We start from the raw sequence: 20,699 nt of genomic DNA, 5'->3' as shown, positions 1-20,699 counted from the left end.
CTGATTCATGATTCGTTGACACACGAGCTGTTCATGTACATGAGATTAGATATATGTCTTCACCCCTTTCTCACTTGATGTAAGATTTTTTTATTTTTTGGTTTTTTATTTAATTTAACATAAATCGTCGACGAAGAAATTAACAAAGGACAAGATTCAACCTAGTGACAAGAGCCACTCTTAATCACAAGAATAAGCTAAAGTGATCGAAAATGGGTGACAAAAGTCATGACAGCCTCTCACGTGCGTGGAACTCCTGTGAATAAAAAATACAAAAAAAGTGAGCTTGGTCAAGGAGGCTTCAAAAGCCTTCCTGTCAGTATAGTATCGTTGTAATCATAAAGAAAGGAGTTGTTCATCTCATTCAACCAAATCAATGTCCAACGCCATTTTGAGGCCAATTTGTCTGTTTCAGCCACCACGAAGCCTCGGTGATAACGCATTCCGCCACCAAATTCAAAGCCAAAGAAGCAGTGGTTGCCGAAGTCCTAACCGTCCCATCGGTTGCATGCACCCTAAATACCAAACTGTATATCCTATAATGTCATATTAGTCTGATCCGAAGTTTGCACCGAAAGGCTTTAATTGTATGCACATAATTAGGGTTTGTTTGGGAGCGATTTTTTCTCTCAAAAAGTTGATTTTTTTGACCGTTATTTCACTATTATAGCCGTCATATTTGACTTCTTCTTTCACGGGTGGACCCCACTTTTCTCTTAATGGTCAAAAAATCAATTCTCAAAATCACTCCCAAACAGGCTCTTAATGTTACCGCATGAGAAATGATCAAATTATATGGATCTCCTTCTGTGTAAGTAACGAGAGGCTAAGATATAGTTCCGTGACAAAAATTACTCTTCTCAAGTTTTACCCCGACAAGGGGGCCATTGCAAATCCTTGAATAGCAAAGGATGCTGGCTCATTCACCAAAATTCCAAAAGCAAATTGACAATAAACCTTCCTAAATTATAGAGGCAACAAGTATATCAAATTGTGGTTAAACCATTTTGGCAAGAAGCTTAATCTGTGTAAAAGGACACCACCTTATTTTAATACAAACTAATGCAATTTTTCTTTAAAATAACAAATTCTCCATTTTGTTTTCAGTCTTTACAAAGTTCCTTACAAAATTTGATCACTTAGGTTCTTCCAAACATTGGAGAACATCCCAATGGAAAGAGAAGTGATTGAAAGAAATAAATTTCAATTGTGAATTGAGTAAATATAACAAATTGTAGTTTTAGTATCACAAGAATTGTATATATATAAAAACATTATGAGCCTGTTTGGGAGTGATTTTGAGAATTGATTTTTTGACCGTTAGAAAAAAAGTTAGGTCCACTTGTGAGAGAAAAAGTCAAATATAACGACTGGAATGATGAAGTAACGGTTAAAAAATTAATTTTTTGGGCCAAAAAATCACTCTCAAACAGGCTGTATATAACTTAATTCCCTCTCTGCACAAGCCAGCACACTCTTCCTCCAACCTGCCAATACAGAACAAAATTGGAAATAAAACTTCAACATAGCATTTTATTGTATGTAAATATTTATATATAAATGATGAAATTGAGGATTTGTGCCGGCAATGGCCGTCCGTTCTGGACTTCGAGTACAACAAGCTGAAAATGATGCATTCGAATTTTGGATAATTATTTGGCTCCTAATGCTTTCTTAGTTTTTGACATTTTAGCATCATTAGAGATAGGAATACAACCTTGCCTCTTATTCTCTGTGATAACGTCCAAGTGCGTAGGAAAACATCTACGTGGACGTAAGTGGAATTGGAAAAATTGTTAGAGAAAAACAAGAAAATAACAGTAGGAACTTGTATGTTGATTGTTCTAATTTTGTGTAGGGAGCTTCATTCAAAGCCGTTGAATTGAAGAAAGCAAACCAAGCAGTGAACATACCATCAGAAGTAAGCTCAACCTAATGTCTTAGAAATCTGAATCGCTCCAATACTGTCCATTGAATGTAACAACTCTTTCAATTACATTATAGTAAAAAGCCTACCAGGCATGAATGCACTCTGATTAGCAGCACCAAATTGATCGTGTTTGCAAGTTGCAACCATTCGGACTAAATCTGACCATTTTTTACATGGACCTATTTAAATTTACAACTTACCTAAATTAGGTGCGACTGTGCAAGTGTAAACGAATAGCTGACTTTAGTTTAACACCTCCAATTTGATATGAATTTTGTTATTTGTACACGGACGTTGCATGTCCCTCACATGATAAAGGGCTCACACCCAATAAATAAAAAAAGCATGATCCCCTTATACGAGGAAAGTGTATTCCGATGTGTCATACAAGCAGCACAATTGTCTTGATATCATGCCGGCTTTATAGAATCTTCTGAAGAGCGCTTCCAATTCGAAGTCATGACGAACGGCTGGCCGAGTTGTTGTTGGAGTTGAGTAAACAAGTCAGAGAAGAAGCCCAATTTCCAGCGGAAATCTCAAATAACAGTCAATACATAACTTCCCCCGTCATCTTGCTTGTTCGACCGTAACTGTATCTCCTATTGATTCGAGAAAATCTCTTTCATTTTTCTTACTCCACTCTCTATCTCTCTGCAGATCCCTCGCGTTTCTCTCTTTAGAAAACGAGATGTCCCTGCGACGTTCTGTTCTCTCCACAAAAATCTCCCATCTTTCCTTCACACTGTCCAAATCCTTTAAAGAATTCAAATCCCCAGATACCCAGATTAGTTTTAATTACAATAGCAAAGAAGAAATAGAAACCGCCGAAAAGGAAAATGATTCTAATAAAGAAGAACAGCAAAACGGCGTCGTGGGTAAATCGGGTTTGGATAATTCGGGTATGTGGGCAGGTATGTTGCCGGAGCTGCTGGGGGAGATAATACAGAGAGTGGAGGTGAGCGAGGAGCAATGGCCACAGCGCCAAAACGTTGTTGCATGCGGCTGCGTTTGCAAGCAGTGGAGGAAGGCCACAAAAGACGTGGTCGATAAGGCGTCCGTTCATCCACAGGCTGCAAAAATAACTTTCCCTTCTTGCCTCAAAAAGGTTGAAAATGTGGTCTATTCTGAAGTACTTCTGTTTCAAATTAGTAGTTTGGGAATTTCGTGGATTTTGATATTAGTGATCTGAGTCTGGTTTGGGAATTATTGTTCATTTAATAGATGTATAGCATTAGGGCATCCGAATTGGAATAGAAATATCTCCTTTTGAATTTGAAATGGCTGTTTATGAATGGAAATTTACATGTTGCCAATGGCTTTTGAGAAATAGCTCTAACCTGTTAATCATTTTCTAATTGAACCAACTTTAGTTAATTTGCATTTAATTGGTGATTCTATTTTGTATAATTTGTTTAAACTCGAGCTAAGTTTCTTGGAATGAAATGATGCATAGGCTTGTACATGCCAATAGCGTTCACGTCGAACTATTCAGTAGTGAAAATCGCTGGAATATTCTGCAGTAGTTGTTTAAACGAAAGCATCTGGAGATGCGATTTGGGCAAAAAGATTTGGTGGTTATTGATTTTTTTCAGTTTTCTATGTTATTTATGTTCCAAGTGTTTCATTTACATCAAAAATGCATGGTATCTTTAAAACCTTATCTGAGTTGAACTGGGAACTTCAGAAATTATGTTGGCTGATGCTCTAACTTTCTTTTTATGCTGCAGCCAGGCCTCGGGAGTCCCCATGTCAGTGTCTTATAGAGCGTGACAAGAAAAATGCTACATTTTACCTTTATCTAGCTCTTTCACCATGTAAGTAAATCTTTATTGGAAGTTTCCGAGATAACTCATGACATGAAATTTGCTTGTGTAACTGATGATTGTAATGATTGAAGCCTAATGACTCAAAATTCAATAAAATCCAGCAACTGAGAAGTTCAAGATGATATTCAAATTGAAATTACAACTGATGCTGAAAGAAATTACAAGAAATTGATGGAAAGATAAAGAAAAAGAAAGAAGATCAGGAGAAGAAAAATGGAGGAGAGTTAATTCAGAGAGACTGCATGACAAGAAGATCACAATTCCGAAAACGCGATTCTTCTCTCTATCTGATGTGTAGATATAGATTTATTCTCTCTCATCTATCTATTGATGCCAAATCCTTTCCTCTTTTCCTGTTTTCCTTTACTGGGCCGAACAGAAGTGGCCCATTAGAATGCTGGCCCTTTCCATTATTCCCTATTTGAAATTTAGCTTCTCCTTCTTTTTAGACCCCAATTCCATTCAACTGTCATCCTTTTTTCCTAACAACCCCCCTGCTTATCTAAACCTTGTGCTCCAGGTTTAAGATTTGGGTACTTTGCCTGTATAAAGTCAGCATCCTCTCAGGCCCTTCTTCTTGTTTTAGGTCAGGCAACTACTGCACAGATCCCAACCCCATCTTGTAATTTCTTTTTGAGTAGTGATACATGGAATACTGGGTGCGCAAGAGAGTCTGTAGGTAGATCAAGAAGATAAGCTACCTTTCCCACCCTTTTTTGTATCTGAAAACGGCCATAATACTTAGCAGATAGCTTATGGATGCTTCTAGATGCCACTGATTGTTGCTTATAAGGATACAATTTGAGAAATACCCAATCTCCTTCATTGAACTCCCCCTCAGTCTGATTCCTATCTGCATATAGTTTCATTCTGGCTCTAGCTTGAGACAAATTCTCCTTAAGGATGTGATCCATCTTATGTCTTTCATGCAACAGTTCTTCTACAGCTGCTACATTAGTTTGTTGGTAAGGGCAAGTGCTAGTTGTGGGGGCTGGATTCCATAGAGGGCTTGAGATGGTGTCATCTTGATTGCTGAATGGAAAGTGGTGTTATACCACCATTCTGTATACCACCATTCTGCGAGATAGAGCCATTTTATCCGCTACTTGGGTTGTCTAAATGTCATACACCTCAAAAACATTTCCAAGCACTGATTCAACCTTTTTGTCTGACCATTTGTATGTGGATGATAATCAATACTGAACTGCAGCTGTGTTCCTATTAATTTAAATTACTCCTTCCAAAAGCCACTAGTGAGGACCTTGTACGTATCTGATATAATGCTCTGTGGCATTCCATGCAGCTTGAAAATATTATTTAGAAACACCTTGGTAATGATGCTAGCTATGAAGAAATGAGAAAGTGATAAGTGGCCATACTTGAATCTGTCCACCACCACCACCAATATAACACTTTTGCCGCCAAATTTGGGGAGTCCTTCGATGAAGTCTATTGATATATGGCTTCATGAATGTTGTGGCTCAGGTAGAGGCTGCAATAAACCTGAATAAGGTAGTTGTTCACCCTTACATCTTTGACAAGTATCACATCGAAGTACTTCCTTCTTTATATATCTTGACATTCCTGACCAATAGAAACATTGCCGTCCTCTGAGTATACTGGCCTGAACTCCAGAGTGTCCTCTTCTTGTGAGGAGTATATTCTGAATCAATTTCTCCCGAATCTCACATCCCGTTCCCACATATAACTTGTCTTTATTCCTCAATAGGCTATTCTGGTAGTAGTCTGAGTCATTATCATGGTTCAACTAGAGCTTTGATTTAATCTCTGGCCCATTCATCATCCTGGTAACTCTCTATTATTTCCTGTATCCAGATAGGGTAAATGTAGAAATGGCTGAACACTGCCCTTCAGCTCCCTCTTTTCTAGTTAATACATCAGCTACTAAATTTCCTATTCTTCTTCTGTATTGTATCTCATAATCCAATCCCAGTAATTTAGTATGGTCGTTTCTGTTGCAATGGGGTTGTTATCCTCTACTCCAGTAGGTATTTTAGTGATTGGGGATTTGCTTTTATGATAAAATGATGTCCCTCTAAGTAATGCCTCCATTTGTTCACTGCAGTAACATCAAGAGTTCTTTATCATAAATAGATAGGCTCATATTCCTAACTCCAATCACAAATTGCTGATCAAGTAGAGCTAGCACTGCTGTGTTGCACATAGCATGCTTAAGTTTCTGAAATGCAATGTCTGTTGCCTCAGTTCAAAGAAACTCATCCTTCTTGAGCAATTCTGTCAGTGGCTTGGTTAGGGATCCATATCCTCTTACAAATTTCCTGTAGTACCCTGTAAGTCTCAAGAATCCCCTTAATTGTTTCACATTTGGTGGCTTGGGCCACTGTAGCATGGTTTCTATCTTTTTGCGGTCAGCACACATACCTTCCTGTGATATAACATGGCCTAGGTATTCTATTTCCCTTTGACCAAAAGAATACTTACTTTTCTTTGCAAACAATTGGTTTTCCCGCAAAATCTCGAATACTTTTTTTAGGTGTTGGCAATGTATATGGATGTCAATGCTATGAACTAGTTATCATCAAAAAATACCAAAACATATCTTCGCAATTGTTCCTTAACAATTTCATTCATCAGACTTTAGAAGGTGGCAGGAGCATTTGTTAGCCTAAAGGGCATCACCTTGAATTCATATAGCCCTTGGTGTGTTTTGAATGCTGTTTTGTAGATGTCTTCATTAAACACCCTTATTTGATGATAGCCAGCCCTTAAATCAATTTTTGAGAAATAGGTTGATCCTTGCAATTCATCTATCAACTCATCAATCAAGGACGTAGGGAACTTATCCTTGATGGTAAGATTATTCAATTGTATGTAAATCCACACAAAATCTCCAGTAACCATCCTTTTTCTTAATCAATAACACGGGCGACGCAAATGGACTATTACTCTGTTGTACAATTCCACTTTCTGGCATCTCATTTACCATTTTTTCTACCTCAGCCTTTTGTACATAGGGACACCTATAGGGTCTAATTTTAAATGGTTGTACGCCCTCAAGCGGAATATGATGATCATGAGACCTATGTGGAGGAAGCCCCTTTGGTTCTGCAAAGATATCCATAAATTCATCAACTAGTGATAATACCTTAACTGGTGTAGGATCCATCTCTTCTTCTATCATGGCTTATAATTGAGCTATGAAGCCATACTGATTCTTATTATACCATTGTTCTAGTCTTTTCCCATCTATCGTACCTAATTCTCCATGAGAATCTTCACTCCTTAATTCCAACTCTTTCCTATCATGGTGAAACTTAATGCTCCTATTAGCAAAATCAAATATCATAGGACCAAATTGGCTCAGACAATCAACACCTAACACCATATCACTGCCCCAAGCTTAAGAGCTCTTAATTTAAATTGGAATCCCATTTCCTGCATACTCCAGATCAAGGGCCTACATACTGCTCTACTCTCTAGCTTTTCTCCATTGGCCACTGTAACAACTAGAGGTTTGGAAGAATCGGTAGGGTATTTAAGTTCACACACCATATTCTCGTCAATGAAGCTATGTGTGCTTCCTCGGTCGATGAGCGCAGAGACATTTCTCATATTAATTATGCCAGGAATTCGTATGGTCCTATGCCTAATATTTCCAGCCAATGCATTTACTGAAATCTCCATAATTTCTTCTGGATCATTGTCATCTCTTTGATCATAACTTCCTTAGTTATAGGTTCTTCTTCACTTTCCTCCTCATCCACCAACATGAAATATAGCATCTTATTTTTGCATATATGCCCAATGGTGTATTTCTCATCACACTAATAGCAAAGTCCCAATTTCCTTTTGGTTTCAAAATCTGTGGGGGGTGATAGTCTTAAATTTCATGGGGGGTAGCTTTGGCTTTTAAGGGTGGAGTCTGTGCGAGGGATAATTTCTGGCTAGTGTCTGGCTTTTTAAGTGATTGAGAGTTCCAGTTGGTTGGGTTATACAGTTTAGATGGCTTTTGAAATTTGTTGAGGCCTGCAATGTTGGTTTTCTGTAAAGAGGCTATTTCAAAGGCTTGTGTTATAGAGGTAGGTTTGATGATTTTAACCATAGATTTGATCTCCTCCTTCAATCCACTGGTGAAAATGGAAATATAATAGGAATCTGGTAAATGAGGAAGGGAAAGCATTACTATGGACTTGAGATCTTCGAACCTCTCTTGATAATCAGCCACAAATGCATGTTTTTTAATCTTGCTGAAGGTTTCTACCACCTCTTCAACTGTGTTCTAGGAAAACCTCCTACACATCTCTGTAGAAAACAGGCTCCAATGTGCCTCTAGATGACTGGTTATAAATCCTTGAAACCATATATCAGCCTTGTCCTTGAGAGACATCTCAGCAATCCCTACTTCCATATTTTCAGGAATTTGATGAAGCTGAAGGAACTTTCTAGCTTTTCTCAGCCATTCTCTGGGTCATTTCCCCACCAAACTGAGGAAAATCAATCTTGGGCATTTTAGAACCCATCTTACCCTTTGAAAGGACTTTGCAATCCTTGGTGCTGAGTCTCCACTTGCAGATCCTTCCGTGCTTATTGTACCTTCTTTCTGCTTGTTCTTGGAATCCATTCTTCCCACACTTAGCTGGGCCATCATAGCTACTAGGGAATCATATTTGGAGTTCTGTTCACTCAATATACCTTCCACCCTCCCTTGTCTATTGCATAGCACCTTCAATGATTGAATCTTTGTAGATATAGAAGCAAAGTAGCACCCAAGTCTTCAATTTCCTTGTCCAGCTTTTTAAAATGTTCCTCATTAGCTTTCTGTCTAGTTTCCATCATGCCCAAGATCTTATGCTCGGATACCAATTGTCATGATTGAAGCTTAAGGAGTTAAAACTCAATCAATACTAGCAACTGAGAAGTTCACGATGATATTCAAATTGAAATTACAATTGATGCTGAAAGAAATTATGAGAAATTGATGGAAAGATACAGATAAAGAAGATCAGGAGAAGAAAAGTGGAGGAGAGTGAATTCAGAAAGGCTGCATAACAAGAAGATCTCAATTCCAAAAACGTGATTTTTTTCTCTATCTGATGTGTATATATATAGATATATTGTCTTTCCTCTATCTATTGATGCTAAATCATTTCCTTCTTTCACATTTTCCTTTACTGGGCCAAACAGAAGTGGCCCATTAGAATGCTGGCCCTTTCCATTATTCCCTATTTCAAATTTCTGTTGCTTCTCCTTTTTAGATCCCAATTCCATTCAACATCTTCTTTTTAAAACCTTGAAGTTCAACATGAGGACCATTAAAAATCTGTTGGGCCATTAGTCTTAATATCTAATGAGTAGAGACATCATGTTTGATGTTTGCTAAGTATCTTGACTTGGTCTGTTAATTTTTCTTCACTTCTTGCCCTAGTATTAATTAATTGTTCACCTTTCCATTTATTATTTACTTATGCATTGCATCAAAATATATGAGTTTTTTGCTTGTTTCATGCTGTCATCTACTTATAATAGTGCTCCAGATATTCACAAATCATTTCCTCAGGTCTATATTTTAGTTGTTTATATCATCAATGTTTTGCGCTGCATCTCAGCGGCCAGTGCGTATGGATTGTCATATTATTTTCTTTAACGAGAGCAAAGATTTCTTCCACTTTTTTTCTCTACTTTTGATATTCATTACTAGCTAGTTAACTTGATCTCGTCTTTGGATGATTAAGAAACAGAATATTCTAAATGATGTTGGGTTCTTGAAGTATTATGTACTAGAAGATGAGAGAATTTAGATGAAGGGTGAGAACAGAGTAGAAAAGGGAATAGGAGGAGAATGGATGAAGGGGCTGAAGAGAGAGAGAGAGGAGAAAATTAGAGAGAAAATTTTGTTTATTCAGCTGGTTTCTATTGAATATTAACCCTCTTTATAAAGGGCTTATATATATATATATATATATATATTGAGATTCTAATTCTAAATGATGTTGGGTTCTTAAAGTATTACGTACTAGAAGACGAGAGGGTTTAAATGAAGAAGGAATAGGAGGAGAATAGATGAAGGGGCTGAAGAGAGAGGGAAGAGAAAATTAAAGAGGGCTTTTAGCTTATCCTAATTCAAGTAGGAAACTCTAACGAAATAAAATAAATTACATGATTTTATTTTTTTTTCAAAATAAATTCTAATTTCTTTCCCGAAACAAGCTATGATTTGAAAATTGGTCCATGCATAAACTAATAGTAGAAAGGGCCTATTGTCAAAAGGTCAAAGAGATTATCAAAAATAAATAAATAAATATATCGCTGAAAACTGACAAAAATAAGTTAATATGCTAAATTAATTAATATGTAGACCACACTTAATATACATATGTTCTCAAATCTAAACTGATCAGATTGGAGAAAACCCAAAATCGGCTGAAAACTGGTTCTGCTTTCACTTAAATCGCTCTAATTAAAAATCATGAAAAACTAGCCAATCGACCCGTCCCTACAGCAAACTGGTTAACTTGGTGATGGAGATACATATAGAGATATAGTTTAAAATAGAATTAATTCTAATTATAATTGTTTAGATTGGATAAGTTCTAATATTTCGATAAAATTCTAGTTTAGTAGAAGTTTGTTTATTTTTAGCTTCTTTTGGATTATTTGCTCTATAAATAGAGAGCTTATTCATTGTAATTGAAACACTTGAATTATATGAATAATATAATTTCCTTTATCATAAATTCTTTTCTTTTGCACTCTTTTTCTTTCTTATTCGGTGTCAAATATATGCTGTTGCGTCACGTGGGACTAGTTTTGCGGATTGTTTTTCTTAGAGATAAAGGAAAAACTTTAGAGTTCAAGGGCCTATAATGGATGGGAATAAAAGGTCCAAAAAGGTGTAGTTTCCTACCCTATTGCCCTGCACTTTTTATTGTTTGCTTCCTCAATTTTTGTGCACTGAGTTCCAATGCATGATCATATAATAAGCATAAAATCCAAATTCCAGCTACCATATTTTCTTCATCAATAATTTACACATATATTACTTAAATCATTTTTGCACTTATCATTGTGTGCTATTGTTAATTGTTATATGAAAAATATCTATACAAAAATTAAATCCCTAAATAATTGATATTGCAAACTTAATTTCCTTTTTCATTTCAGTTCCCTCTATCTTTCTCTCTTTTTTAATAGCACACTAAAAAGCTATACAAATATTCAAGCAAGTCAATTGAATCAGCACCCGTTTGGCCCCCATTTTTCCAAATTTAAATGGGTGGAATAGTAATTTTTTTGAAAATGAGTGGTTGAAAAAGAAAGAAAAATTTTCGATTTACGTGTAATATTATTTTATGAAAGATTGCGTGATTGAAAATAGGAGAAAGAAAAATGAAATTTAATTTAATGGGGATCAAACGGGGCTGAAACTTTATATTTGTTTTCTCATTTTCTATCAATACTAGAAATGGTCATTGTGAATTTAATTTTGCTAAGTTTAATGAGTGCTTATATATATAGATTAATTTAGAAAATTAAACCCATTTATGTCAAAGTTGTGGTATATTTATTTAATTTTGATAACCTCGCCATTCCTTGGTCGGTCTTCTAAACCTAGTAATTTTTTTCATGTCACTTCTAATATCAATAGAAAATGAGACAACACATTAGCAAAAATTCCAGCATATCAAGTATCGCTTATATTTTTTATAACATTTTAGTGTGTAGTTAAAAAAAAAAAAAAAAAAAAAATCACGTTCAAGAAATTATTTGCTTGAAATTATTTATTTTGGGAATTTTTTAATACAATTCAAATAACAATAGCACAAAATGATAAATCATGAAAATAATATATGTGCAACAAATGTATTCTTGTAGTGAATAATGAACAAGAGATGGTAGTTGGATATTTGCTCATTTTATAGTCCCACAGCGAAATTCAGTGCGAGAAAAATTGAGAAAGCAAACTATAAAAAGTGTTGGCCAATGGGTAGGAAACACTCGGCCTCTTTTGGCCCTTTACTCCTTTAGTTAATAGGCTCTAAAAGTTCTTTCTTTTTAAGCGAAAAGCAACCTAGTCTTGAGTCAGTCGATTTGCTGTTTGTTAGTTTTTAATTAGTATGGTTTTAAGCAGTGTTCTAAAAAGTATAAAGTGTGACTAAACATGTAGGTCAAGCTTTAGAGCATGTTTGGTAGAGATTTTAATTGATTTAACATCAATTTTTTTGACCATTATTTCACTATTTCAGCCGTCATTTTTGAATTCTTCTTTCACAGGTGGAACCCACGTTATCTCTAACGGTCAAAAAATCAATTAACAAAATTCTTACCAAACAAGTACTTAAACTTTAAGAGCCCAGGCAAGGCGTAAAAAAGCATTTTCTAATTTTTAATATTATTTTAAACTTTTAATTATTCTAAAACTCATTTAATAATTAAAATAATACATATCAAACATCGAAAATTGTAAAATACTAAATTTACTTAATAATTCATACAATTATTCAATTTCTATTTTTCGAAATGCAAAAGTTAGACTAGTTTTCATTGTTTCAACTTTCTAATAGACAATTCCTACTTAATAGATTTATAGGAAATTCATAAATATTTTTGATGTTTTTAACAAAACTTTAAGTCTCAAAATCATAATTACATGATGTAATAACTCCGTAACATAAATCTTATCTCTTTATTGGATAAATTCATTTTCAATTTTTGTGCAGATAAAAGCATTTAAGAACTTGAAACTAAAGTCAAATGAAAGGCTTTTAAAAGAAGGGAAAAAAATATAAAAAGAATTAATAAACCAAAGTTAAATATAAGGCTTTTAAAAAGGGGAAAAAATTAATGAAGTGCCTAGGCACACCTAGTTGCACAGTTCACCTTTTAGTCTCATGCTTACCTGTCAAGGCGAGGCATTTCGCCCGTATCTTAGGCCTAGGAAGCCCCTGGACACGCACCAAATCGATTTCCCGGTCAGTCTTCACAGGCTTTGACAACATAGAAAATAAGAATCCAAATTTGGCAAGTCTTCAATATGTTTTTGTTGGGGATCTACCCCCCACCCAAAAGGATAAATATAGTAACGAGAAGGTATCAAATGTTGATAAATATTAAAAATTTAGATTGTTCTAAACCATAACAATTTAGCAGTCTATACATTGATTATAAAACTAGACATACTAATTGAGTAATTGTTATATAGCTTTGAGATTAATGTAGGGATCATATAGGCTATGATTGCAATTTTCCTTATCAACAACATAGATTGATAAGAACAGTCAAGAATTGTTTTACCTAATACCTCTATGTTTATCAAGAATTTTCCTCTTGTTTGGCTATTTTATGATTTTATGATCTATGCTCTGATATCTTTCACTATTTATGACAGTATTTATGGCCGAAGGGAAATTCCTCTTAGCAGCACGAAGATACAGGAATGGTACTCACATTGAGTACATTATATCACTCGACGCTAACGATCTATCACAGGGAAGTAATGCCTATGTCGGAAAATTAAGGTAAGATTTTCCATTTAGTTACTGAAAAGTAACTTTTGTGGCAAGCGAAACCATTATGTTGCGTTCTCTTTTCTCCAACATGGTTGACCCTACTTTTATTGTAATTATCAAAGCTTTTGCTAGATCTTGTAGCGAAGGGTTGAGGACAACTTATGATTTCATGTTTTTTGAATGGTACTTGGACCCATTTGGTAGAGCTTCTGTTTCTTGTAGAAATGCTCTCTCTAAAAGTTCTTTTAATTAGACTCGCAAAGCACTTCTAGAAAATTAATCAAACTCAAAAGCAGCTTCTTAGTCCCAACAGCAGTTTTTGGCATTTCAAAAGTCCTGCTGAACAAGCGCTTTCTTATTAAGATTGAGATGTGACTGATGATTATAATATGTGTGGTCCTTCGGATGAAATTTCTAGTTGATTTTTTTATTTCTACTCTGTTGACTGTTGGACGGAACTGATGGAGATGTATTTCTTCAAGATACATCAGTTGCACTTCCTTATAATTATTGTTTCATAATTTTCGGGTTTTTCTCTCGACTTTGCCACATTTTGGTGACAAAAAAGTTTTGGGGTTGAAATTTTATTTCATTTTGTTGTTGAGACGTTCAGCAAATTGTGTTTTTCCCTGCTGACAGGTCGGATTTCCTTGGCACTAGTTTCTCAATCTATGATAGCCAACCACCACATAGTGGAGCACAGCCATCAAGCAGTAGAGCTGGCCGTCGTTTTGCAAGCAAACAGATAAGTCCCCAAGTTCCAGCTGGTAATTTTGAAATTGGGCATGTGTCCTATAAGTTTAACCTCTTGAAGTCAAGAGGCCCGAGAAGGATGGCGTGCTCACTTAAGTGCCGAATGTCAGAAGAAATGGCAGCAGACAAATCTCAAGTTAATTTAAAAATGAAAGAACCCGAGTCCTTGAATCTCAGATACACAGTTTTAAAGAACAAAGCTCCAAGGTGGAATGAACACTTCGAATGTTGGTGCTTGAATTTCCACGGTAGAGTGACAGCTGCATCAGTCAAGAACTTTCAACTGGTTGCAACAATTGATCAAAGTCGGCCGGGTGGAAAAGGTGATGAGGAAACGGTACTTCTCCAGTTTGGGAAGGTAGGAGGTGATACCTTTACAATGGACTCATGCAACCTTTGTCGGCTTTTCAGGCATTTGCTATTTGCCTGACCAGTTTTGGAACAAAACTGGCATGCGAGAGTAATTTATAACTGTTTATCCAGGAACCTATTAGCTTTTATATATTTGAGAGATTTTTCGCTTTAGCTGTATCTGAATGATACTTTAATGTACAGTATGTAAAGTTTGAATTATAGCAATAACGAAGGATATTCCAAGGACATATTTATTTCATTAAAGGAGAATGAGATGAGGGTGATCCTCATATTTTCACAAGAAAAACATCCCCTATTCACAAGAAACGCCAAATCCATAATCCATAGTAGCAGCAGATGCGACATCAATTGAAAAACAAAAGAAAACAACACCACCGCATTTTTAGGACTCCAAACAACATTGCAAGCAAATTTTTTAAACTCCACTTGCTGCTTGTTTTATTTCTTTCCTCGCAGTTTCACGCCAAGGGCCCTTTCCAGTTTCGAAATAAGCTGCTGGTTTGGAATTGCCTTTCCAGATTCATATTCCTGGATGATTTGGGGCTTCTCATTTATCATCTGAAGGCAAGGGTTACAAGCAAGAATGAATTTCATGTACTAAGAGGTTAAGTTTGAACCACCAGGCGGGTAAAACAGACCTGAGCAAGCTGAGCCTGGGTCAATTTCTTGTCCAATCGAGCCTGCATGATGGCTTTCTTCAGTTCACTGGGCACCTTTTCATCTGAGACGAAGAAAAATATTATAATGGGACGTGAAGGCAGGTCAATGAAGAAATAATTAAACAAAACTAACCGAACTGCATTTGCCTAGAACTTTGACTACTAATTACTTGTATAGACACAAGTCATAAAACTTCGCCTGTACTCCTGCACAACGAAATCATGCTGCCTAGGACCAAAACCACAAAATGACAAACAACGGACAACATAGAATACACGAGATCCGTTAAAAAGTAAAAATAACATAGAACAACTGGACCAGGAAGCAAGTGCATACAACAGGCCACAAGTTTGATTAGTATATTATCAACCAATGGTAATAAATTGGATCAGGGTAAACCTAAGGCCGAAAACACGAAAATGTTTTCTGGCATATCAGAAAATTATCCTACAATTCAGTCTTTCAATCAAACAGTAACTGAGTAGCTAATTAATGACCCTTAATAATGTTTTCAACAATGCATTCAGAGAACAGTTTCCAGAATTTTGACAACGTATTTGAAACATGCATTAATTGAAGCATTTATATGCTTTTAATCAGAATTCTGTATGGAAATCGCTCAGCCCACGTACCCCACCCCAAGTCAGTTGGTAAGAAAGGAAATGAAAAGGTTCCCTAGGTGATAAGAGAGAAATTTAGGCAGGTATGACAAAACTCAAAAGAATATATTAATCTTCAATTCAACCAATGAAGGACCAAATAATTCAAATTGCCTTGTTGCTAAGAAACAAAGCGGAGAGGGTGTTCTTAGAAATAAATTGCAAATCAGGACAGGGGAGAGGGGATATCCAATTAAACTCGTGTCCATAAGATATAGATGGCAAAAGGAGGAGGATGCTTCGGAAGATATTGGCAAGTCTGCTATTGTTCTTCAACTAGAATGAGAAACTAAATTATTTTCAGTTTCCTCACAACCTCATAAAAAGGAAGTCTTGTATAAAGGAAGCAATTTTCATAGTTTCTCACTTTTACTGATTTTTGTCATCATCTCTTCAAATCTGACAAATAAAGGATACGAAATGTTTCCAAATAAAAATAAAAAAGACTTGATAAATATTACGGAAAGGAGGGAGTACGACCTTACCCAAAGGAGGAGCATGCACATGACTCAACAATGCAAATGATTATTTCATAAAAAAAACCATATGAAGGTTCCCAAAAAATACAAACGATTTCTACTTACGAGCCAAATTTTCAGTCTCTTCATCAAGCTTCCTGGTGTTCAATGTGGAGCTGCTTGAGGCAGCCTTGTTTGTCCCTGCATTAGCTGCAGGAAAGACATTAAATGTTAGAAGCAGCAAACAAAGCAAGATCTACACAAAGGCCATCAACACTTCCTTAAATATCTAGACAAACAGTAGATAAGGGAAAAAAAGAACTCAACTTAAAAAAGGATTTTGATTTTTGGAGGACAAAAGAGTAAACCTAGCAACTCGTCTCATAAAATACAGATGAGAACAGTATGTGTGTGTGTGTATTACTTTTTTATTTTTTGCACAGAACACAAACTGGACTGACATAAACACAATTTACAGCCCAAAAAAGAGATGTTAGCCATTATCCTGATAGATATTATTAAGCTGAAGGTTTCTGGAGGATCCTAAAAACATGTTCAACACTGCATTGAATCTGCTCTCAATATATAAATGAGAACATAACAGGCATTTATTTTTGCATAGAACACCCCCTGGGGACCAACATCAACATGATTGTCAATCCAGCAAAGTGATGTTATCCATCTTCCTAGCAAGAGTCTTCTTGTTTTCGTATTTACCACAGGAATATCCATGCATGATATAAGCTGCTCTAGTTATTAGAGAAGATTCAATAACGAAAACAGAAAAAAATGATACGTTTTTTGTAATAGAAGAAAAAAAATTAGACCTAAAAAAAAAAAAAAAAAAGACAACCACAACCCCTTGAAATAGAGAAAATACAGACATTTTCAGTTTGCAGCAACCCAATGTTCACAAGACCTTCATTTAAACTAATCCTCTAAGTTAAACTCTTGAGTTACTCTGTGACTTAGAATTAGGGGCTTCAAGATTGAAATAAAAAATTTTCCAATCCAATATGAATTTTTTTAGTCACAAAGTGCAATTATTAGGCCCCAAGTACATGTAGAGAAACCCTATTCTCAAATCTCAATATATTGAAACTATTAGTGACCAGAACTCGAATAAACTATTTTCTACAATTAGACACTTACCTGAGGTTAAATCGGTTGATCTGAAAAGAGGTTAGATAATAATCAGCCGTGGAAGAACAAATATTTTCTTGAATAATCGCACAAAGGAATGAATTAAAGAACATTAATCATTGAAAAGAATCGCAACTTAGCCGAACAAACTAAAAGCATATACGATTATCTTATGTGTACATAATATAGACAGATGAATATACTGAAAGATACGATGAAGAAAAACCTTCGAAAAAGTTCAGTCAATTTTCTTCGAACACACATACACATCCAGCCGATAATGAATAAAAAAACTCGTACAGAACAATAAAGTAATATTTCTCCAAAAAAACAGTATGCAATGGCGCACAATATGCTAAAAAACTTACATTTCCGGACAGTTTCGATCTCAGCGCCAGCACGACGGGCGGCGTTGACGGCTTTTTCATCCTTGCGGGCGGCTGCTGTAGGGGCCTTCTTGCGGATCACCACTGGCTCCCAATCCTGTGATATTCCTGACATTTTTTCTTGCTTTCTTCCTCACTACTATTTTTTTTCTCTGATGAAAAAGTTCTGTGCTCGTTGCGTGTTTAACCGGGTGAATTGTGTGGAAGGGGGCGGACGGTCCTCGCATATATATGGTGGGGGGTTTTGGGGAGTGTTTGGTTACGGGATTATGTTGCAAGTCGATATGGAATATCTTCGTTCTTATCCGGAAAAATTACAGGTGAGGTCCTCGATGTATTGAGATTATAGCAAGCAGAACCCAACCTAATATATTATGTCTCAATAGTTGTAAATCTAGTTGTCTTTAGATTCCCCTATTGACGAAGCCCTGTTCGGTATATATTAACATCAATTTTTTAGTAGTTCTAGTAAGATTAACGAAACATATAGTTAAAAAATTGTTAGTCTCATGAAATGAGTAATTAATATTAATTGTTGACTTTAATTTTAAATATTATTTCAAACTAAACATGTGCTAAATGTAGCATATTAAATCTAACCTAACATCATCTAGATACACCAACACAAGATTGATCAGAGTGGCATCCCCAATATAAGAATTAGAATCCAACGATAATTCTCATTGTGGAAGGGAAAAGTAATCAGAACTCATCAAGCGACAAGTCCAGTAATACTTTCTTAATGTGGGAAAAGCCTATGTTTCTTCAAAGTCAATAAAATGTAGGTTGATGTAGTGAAATATGACGTGCTTCACATGATTCCTAGATTGAAAATTTTGATTCCTTTTAGACAGATTATATTTCTTTTTCTATTTAATTTTTTCACAACTATCTTACTAAAAGTACATGTTTGACAATCATTAAAACAAAATTATTTTTTTCTTAAACTCATTTTCAATCATACATTTTTATAATAAAATATTTTGCACGTAAAGTTTAATTTTTTTTTTTTACATTTTAATCCCATATTTTTTAAAAAAAAATTACTTTTTCTTTTTTTTTCCAAAATAAAAAATCATTAAAGTTGTGAAACAACAGTTGAACGAGTGTTCATGTTTACGGCTTATGTAGTTTTTTTATTTTTATTTTCTCATATTAGCCAAACTTGCACACAATTCCGATCAACCACTATGTCCTAGATCCTTCTTCTCGTCGCTTACACACGACGGATCTCAACTGTATAGCTTGCGAATCCTTAATCGATCTCGACCCCGGCAACGAAGGCTGGCTGGTCGACAATACCAATCTTCTAATTTTCCTCTACACCACTCCGTAGCACTCGCCAATCGCTCCCTAATTCTCATCCTTCATTGGTCATCCTCTAACAATGGTAGGCCTGACCCCACAATAATCGGGTTGTCAAGAGTCGACCCCACCTCTCCCCAATTAAATCTGAGTTTACCTTCGCTGACGAGTGGCTTGTCGCCAATGATGACGTCAGTAGAATGCTAGCCGTTGAAACCTCATGTGGCTACCTTTTGATTTGTTTTCTCCATGGCATTCCCATTCACAAACAGTTGGCACCTTCAATGACATGTTACAAAATATATGCCTGGTTAAAACATTGCTTGATAAAGATCCAATGAAAAAAAATCAAAATAAAAGAAAAATAGTACAGTTATTTTGGAGTATTAAAAACAAATGTTGCCTCATTAAAATTTTGGTAGGAAATTTCAGTGGGATAAAACCTAAGCGATGGAAAAAGAGTACAGCTAGTCCCTCTAATGTGAATTACTGAAAATCTTTGAGTTGACGCATTCTAATCTCATGAACTAATTTCTTGAATGTAGATGTTGGCAGTGCCTTAGTAAATAAATCGGTCACATTGTCACTTAAGCAAATTTGTTAGATATCGTTGTCGCCATTCTTTTAAAGCTTATGTGTATGAAAGAATTTTGGAGAAATATGTTTTGTCCTGTTACCTTTGATATAGATTCCTCTAAGTTGTGCAATACAAGCTGCATTGTCTTTATACAGAATTGTTGGACTATCATTTGTTGAAATTAACCCGTATGATACTTGTATATGATGGGGTCATGTTTCTCAACCATACACGTTCTCGACATGCTTCATGGATTGTAATAATTTCATAATGATTTGAGAATGTTGCTGTCAAGAATTGCCTCATAGATCTCCAAGTATGTAGGTCGGATAGATAATCTACATCTTCATATCCCACTAAAGTAGATCTCGACTTTTGAGAATAAATAATCCTAAATCAATAGTACCTTTTAGGTAACAAAAAATATGTTTAACATCATTTCAATGTCTTTGAGTTGGTGTAAAATTATATCTTGTAAAGAGATTTATAAAAAAAGCTATGTCGAGTCGAGTGCAATTTGCAAAATAAGTTAATACTTCAATTGCACTAAGGTATGGTACTTCAGGACAAAGAACTTTTTCTCCATCCTCAAGTGAATGAAATGGATCATTTTTCACATCAAGTGATCGAACAACTATAGGTGATGCCAATGGATGTACATTATTCATATAAAAGCGTTTTAAACTTAGTCTGTATACATAGATTGGTGAACAAATAATTCCTCTGCGAAATGTTCAATTTGCAATCTGAGACAAAATTTGATTTTTCCACAAATCCTTCATCTCAAATTCATTTTTCAAATAATCAGCAGTTTTATTGAGCTTTTCAGAAGTTTCAATTAAATTTAATCATCAATATAAATTGTCACAATTGCAAATCCAATATCTTTTTTCTTTATGAAAATACATGATTTATACCACATACGTTTGGATTGTTTTAAACCATATAATGATCTTTGTAATTTAATTGAGAACATAATTCTCAGGCATGTATCGTTTGTTCCCGGCATTTTAAGTCCTTCAGGAACTTTCATATATATGTCACTATCAAGTGAACTATACAAATATGCAGTTATTACATTCATAAGACGCATATCAAGTTTTTGTGACACAGTCAAACTAATTAAGAATCTAAAAGTG

General features: G+C 35.3%; 1 protein-coding gene and 1 pseudogene across 1 annotated transcript; one reads left to right on the top strand and one right to left on the bottom strand.

The window, feature by feature from the left end:
* Positions 1-3,391: 3,391 nt before the first annotated feature.
* Positions 3,392-14,599, top strand: LOC111389255 (annotated as a pseudogene).
* Positions 14,587-17,900, bottom strand: LOC111389249 (multiprotein-bridging factor 1a-like). The gene is made up of 4 exons (XM_023014142.1): positions 17,661-17,900; positions 16,276-16,359; positions 15,011-15,093; positions 14,587-14,930 (listed from the first exon to the last, which is right to left on the bottom strand). The coding sequence occupies exons 1-4, from the start codon at positions 17,791-17,793 to the stop codon at positions 14,811-14,813; spliced, it is 420 nt and encodes a 139-aa protein (XP_022869910.1). The 5' UTR covers positions 17,794-17,900; the 3' UTR covers positions 14,587-14,810.
* Between the last annotated feature and the right edge of the window lie 2,799 nt (positions 17,901-20,699).

Source organism: Olea europaea, unplaced genomic scaffold (genome assembly GCF_002742605.1).
Source record: "Olea europaea var. sylvestris unplaced genomic scaffold, O_europaea_v1 scaffold572, whole genome shotgun sequence".
NCBI lineage: Eukaryota > Viridiplantae > Streptophyta > Magnoliopsida > Lamiales > Oleaceae > Olea > Olea europaea.
Note: the sequence above shows the minus strand (reverse complement) of the source record. Positions and strands in the feature narration are given on the sequence as shown.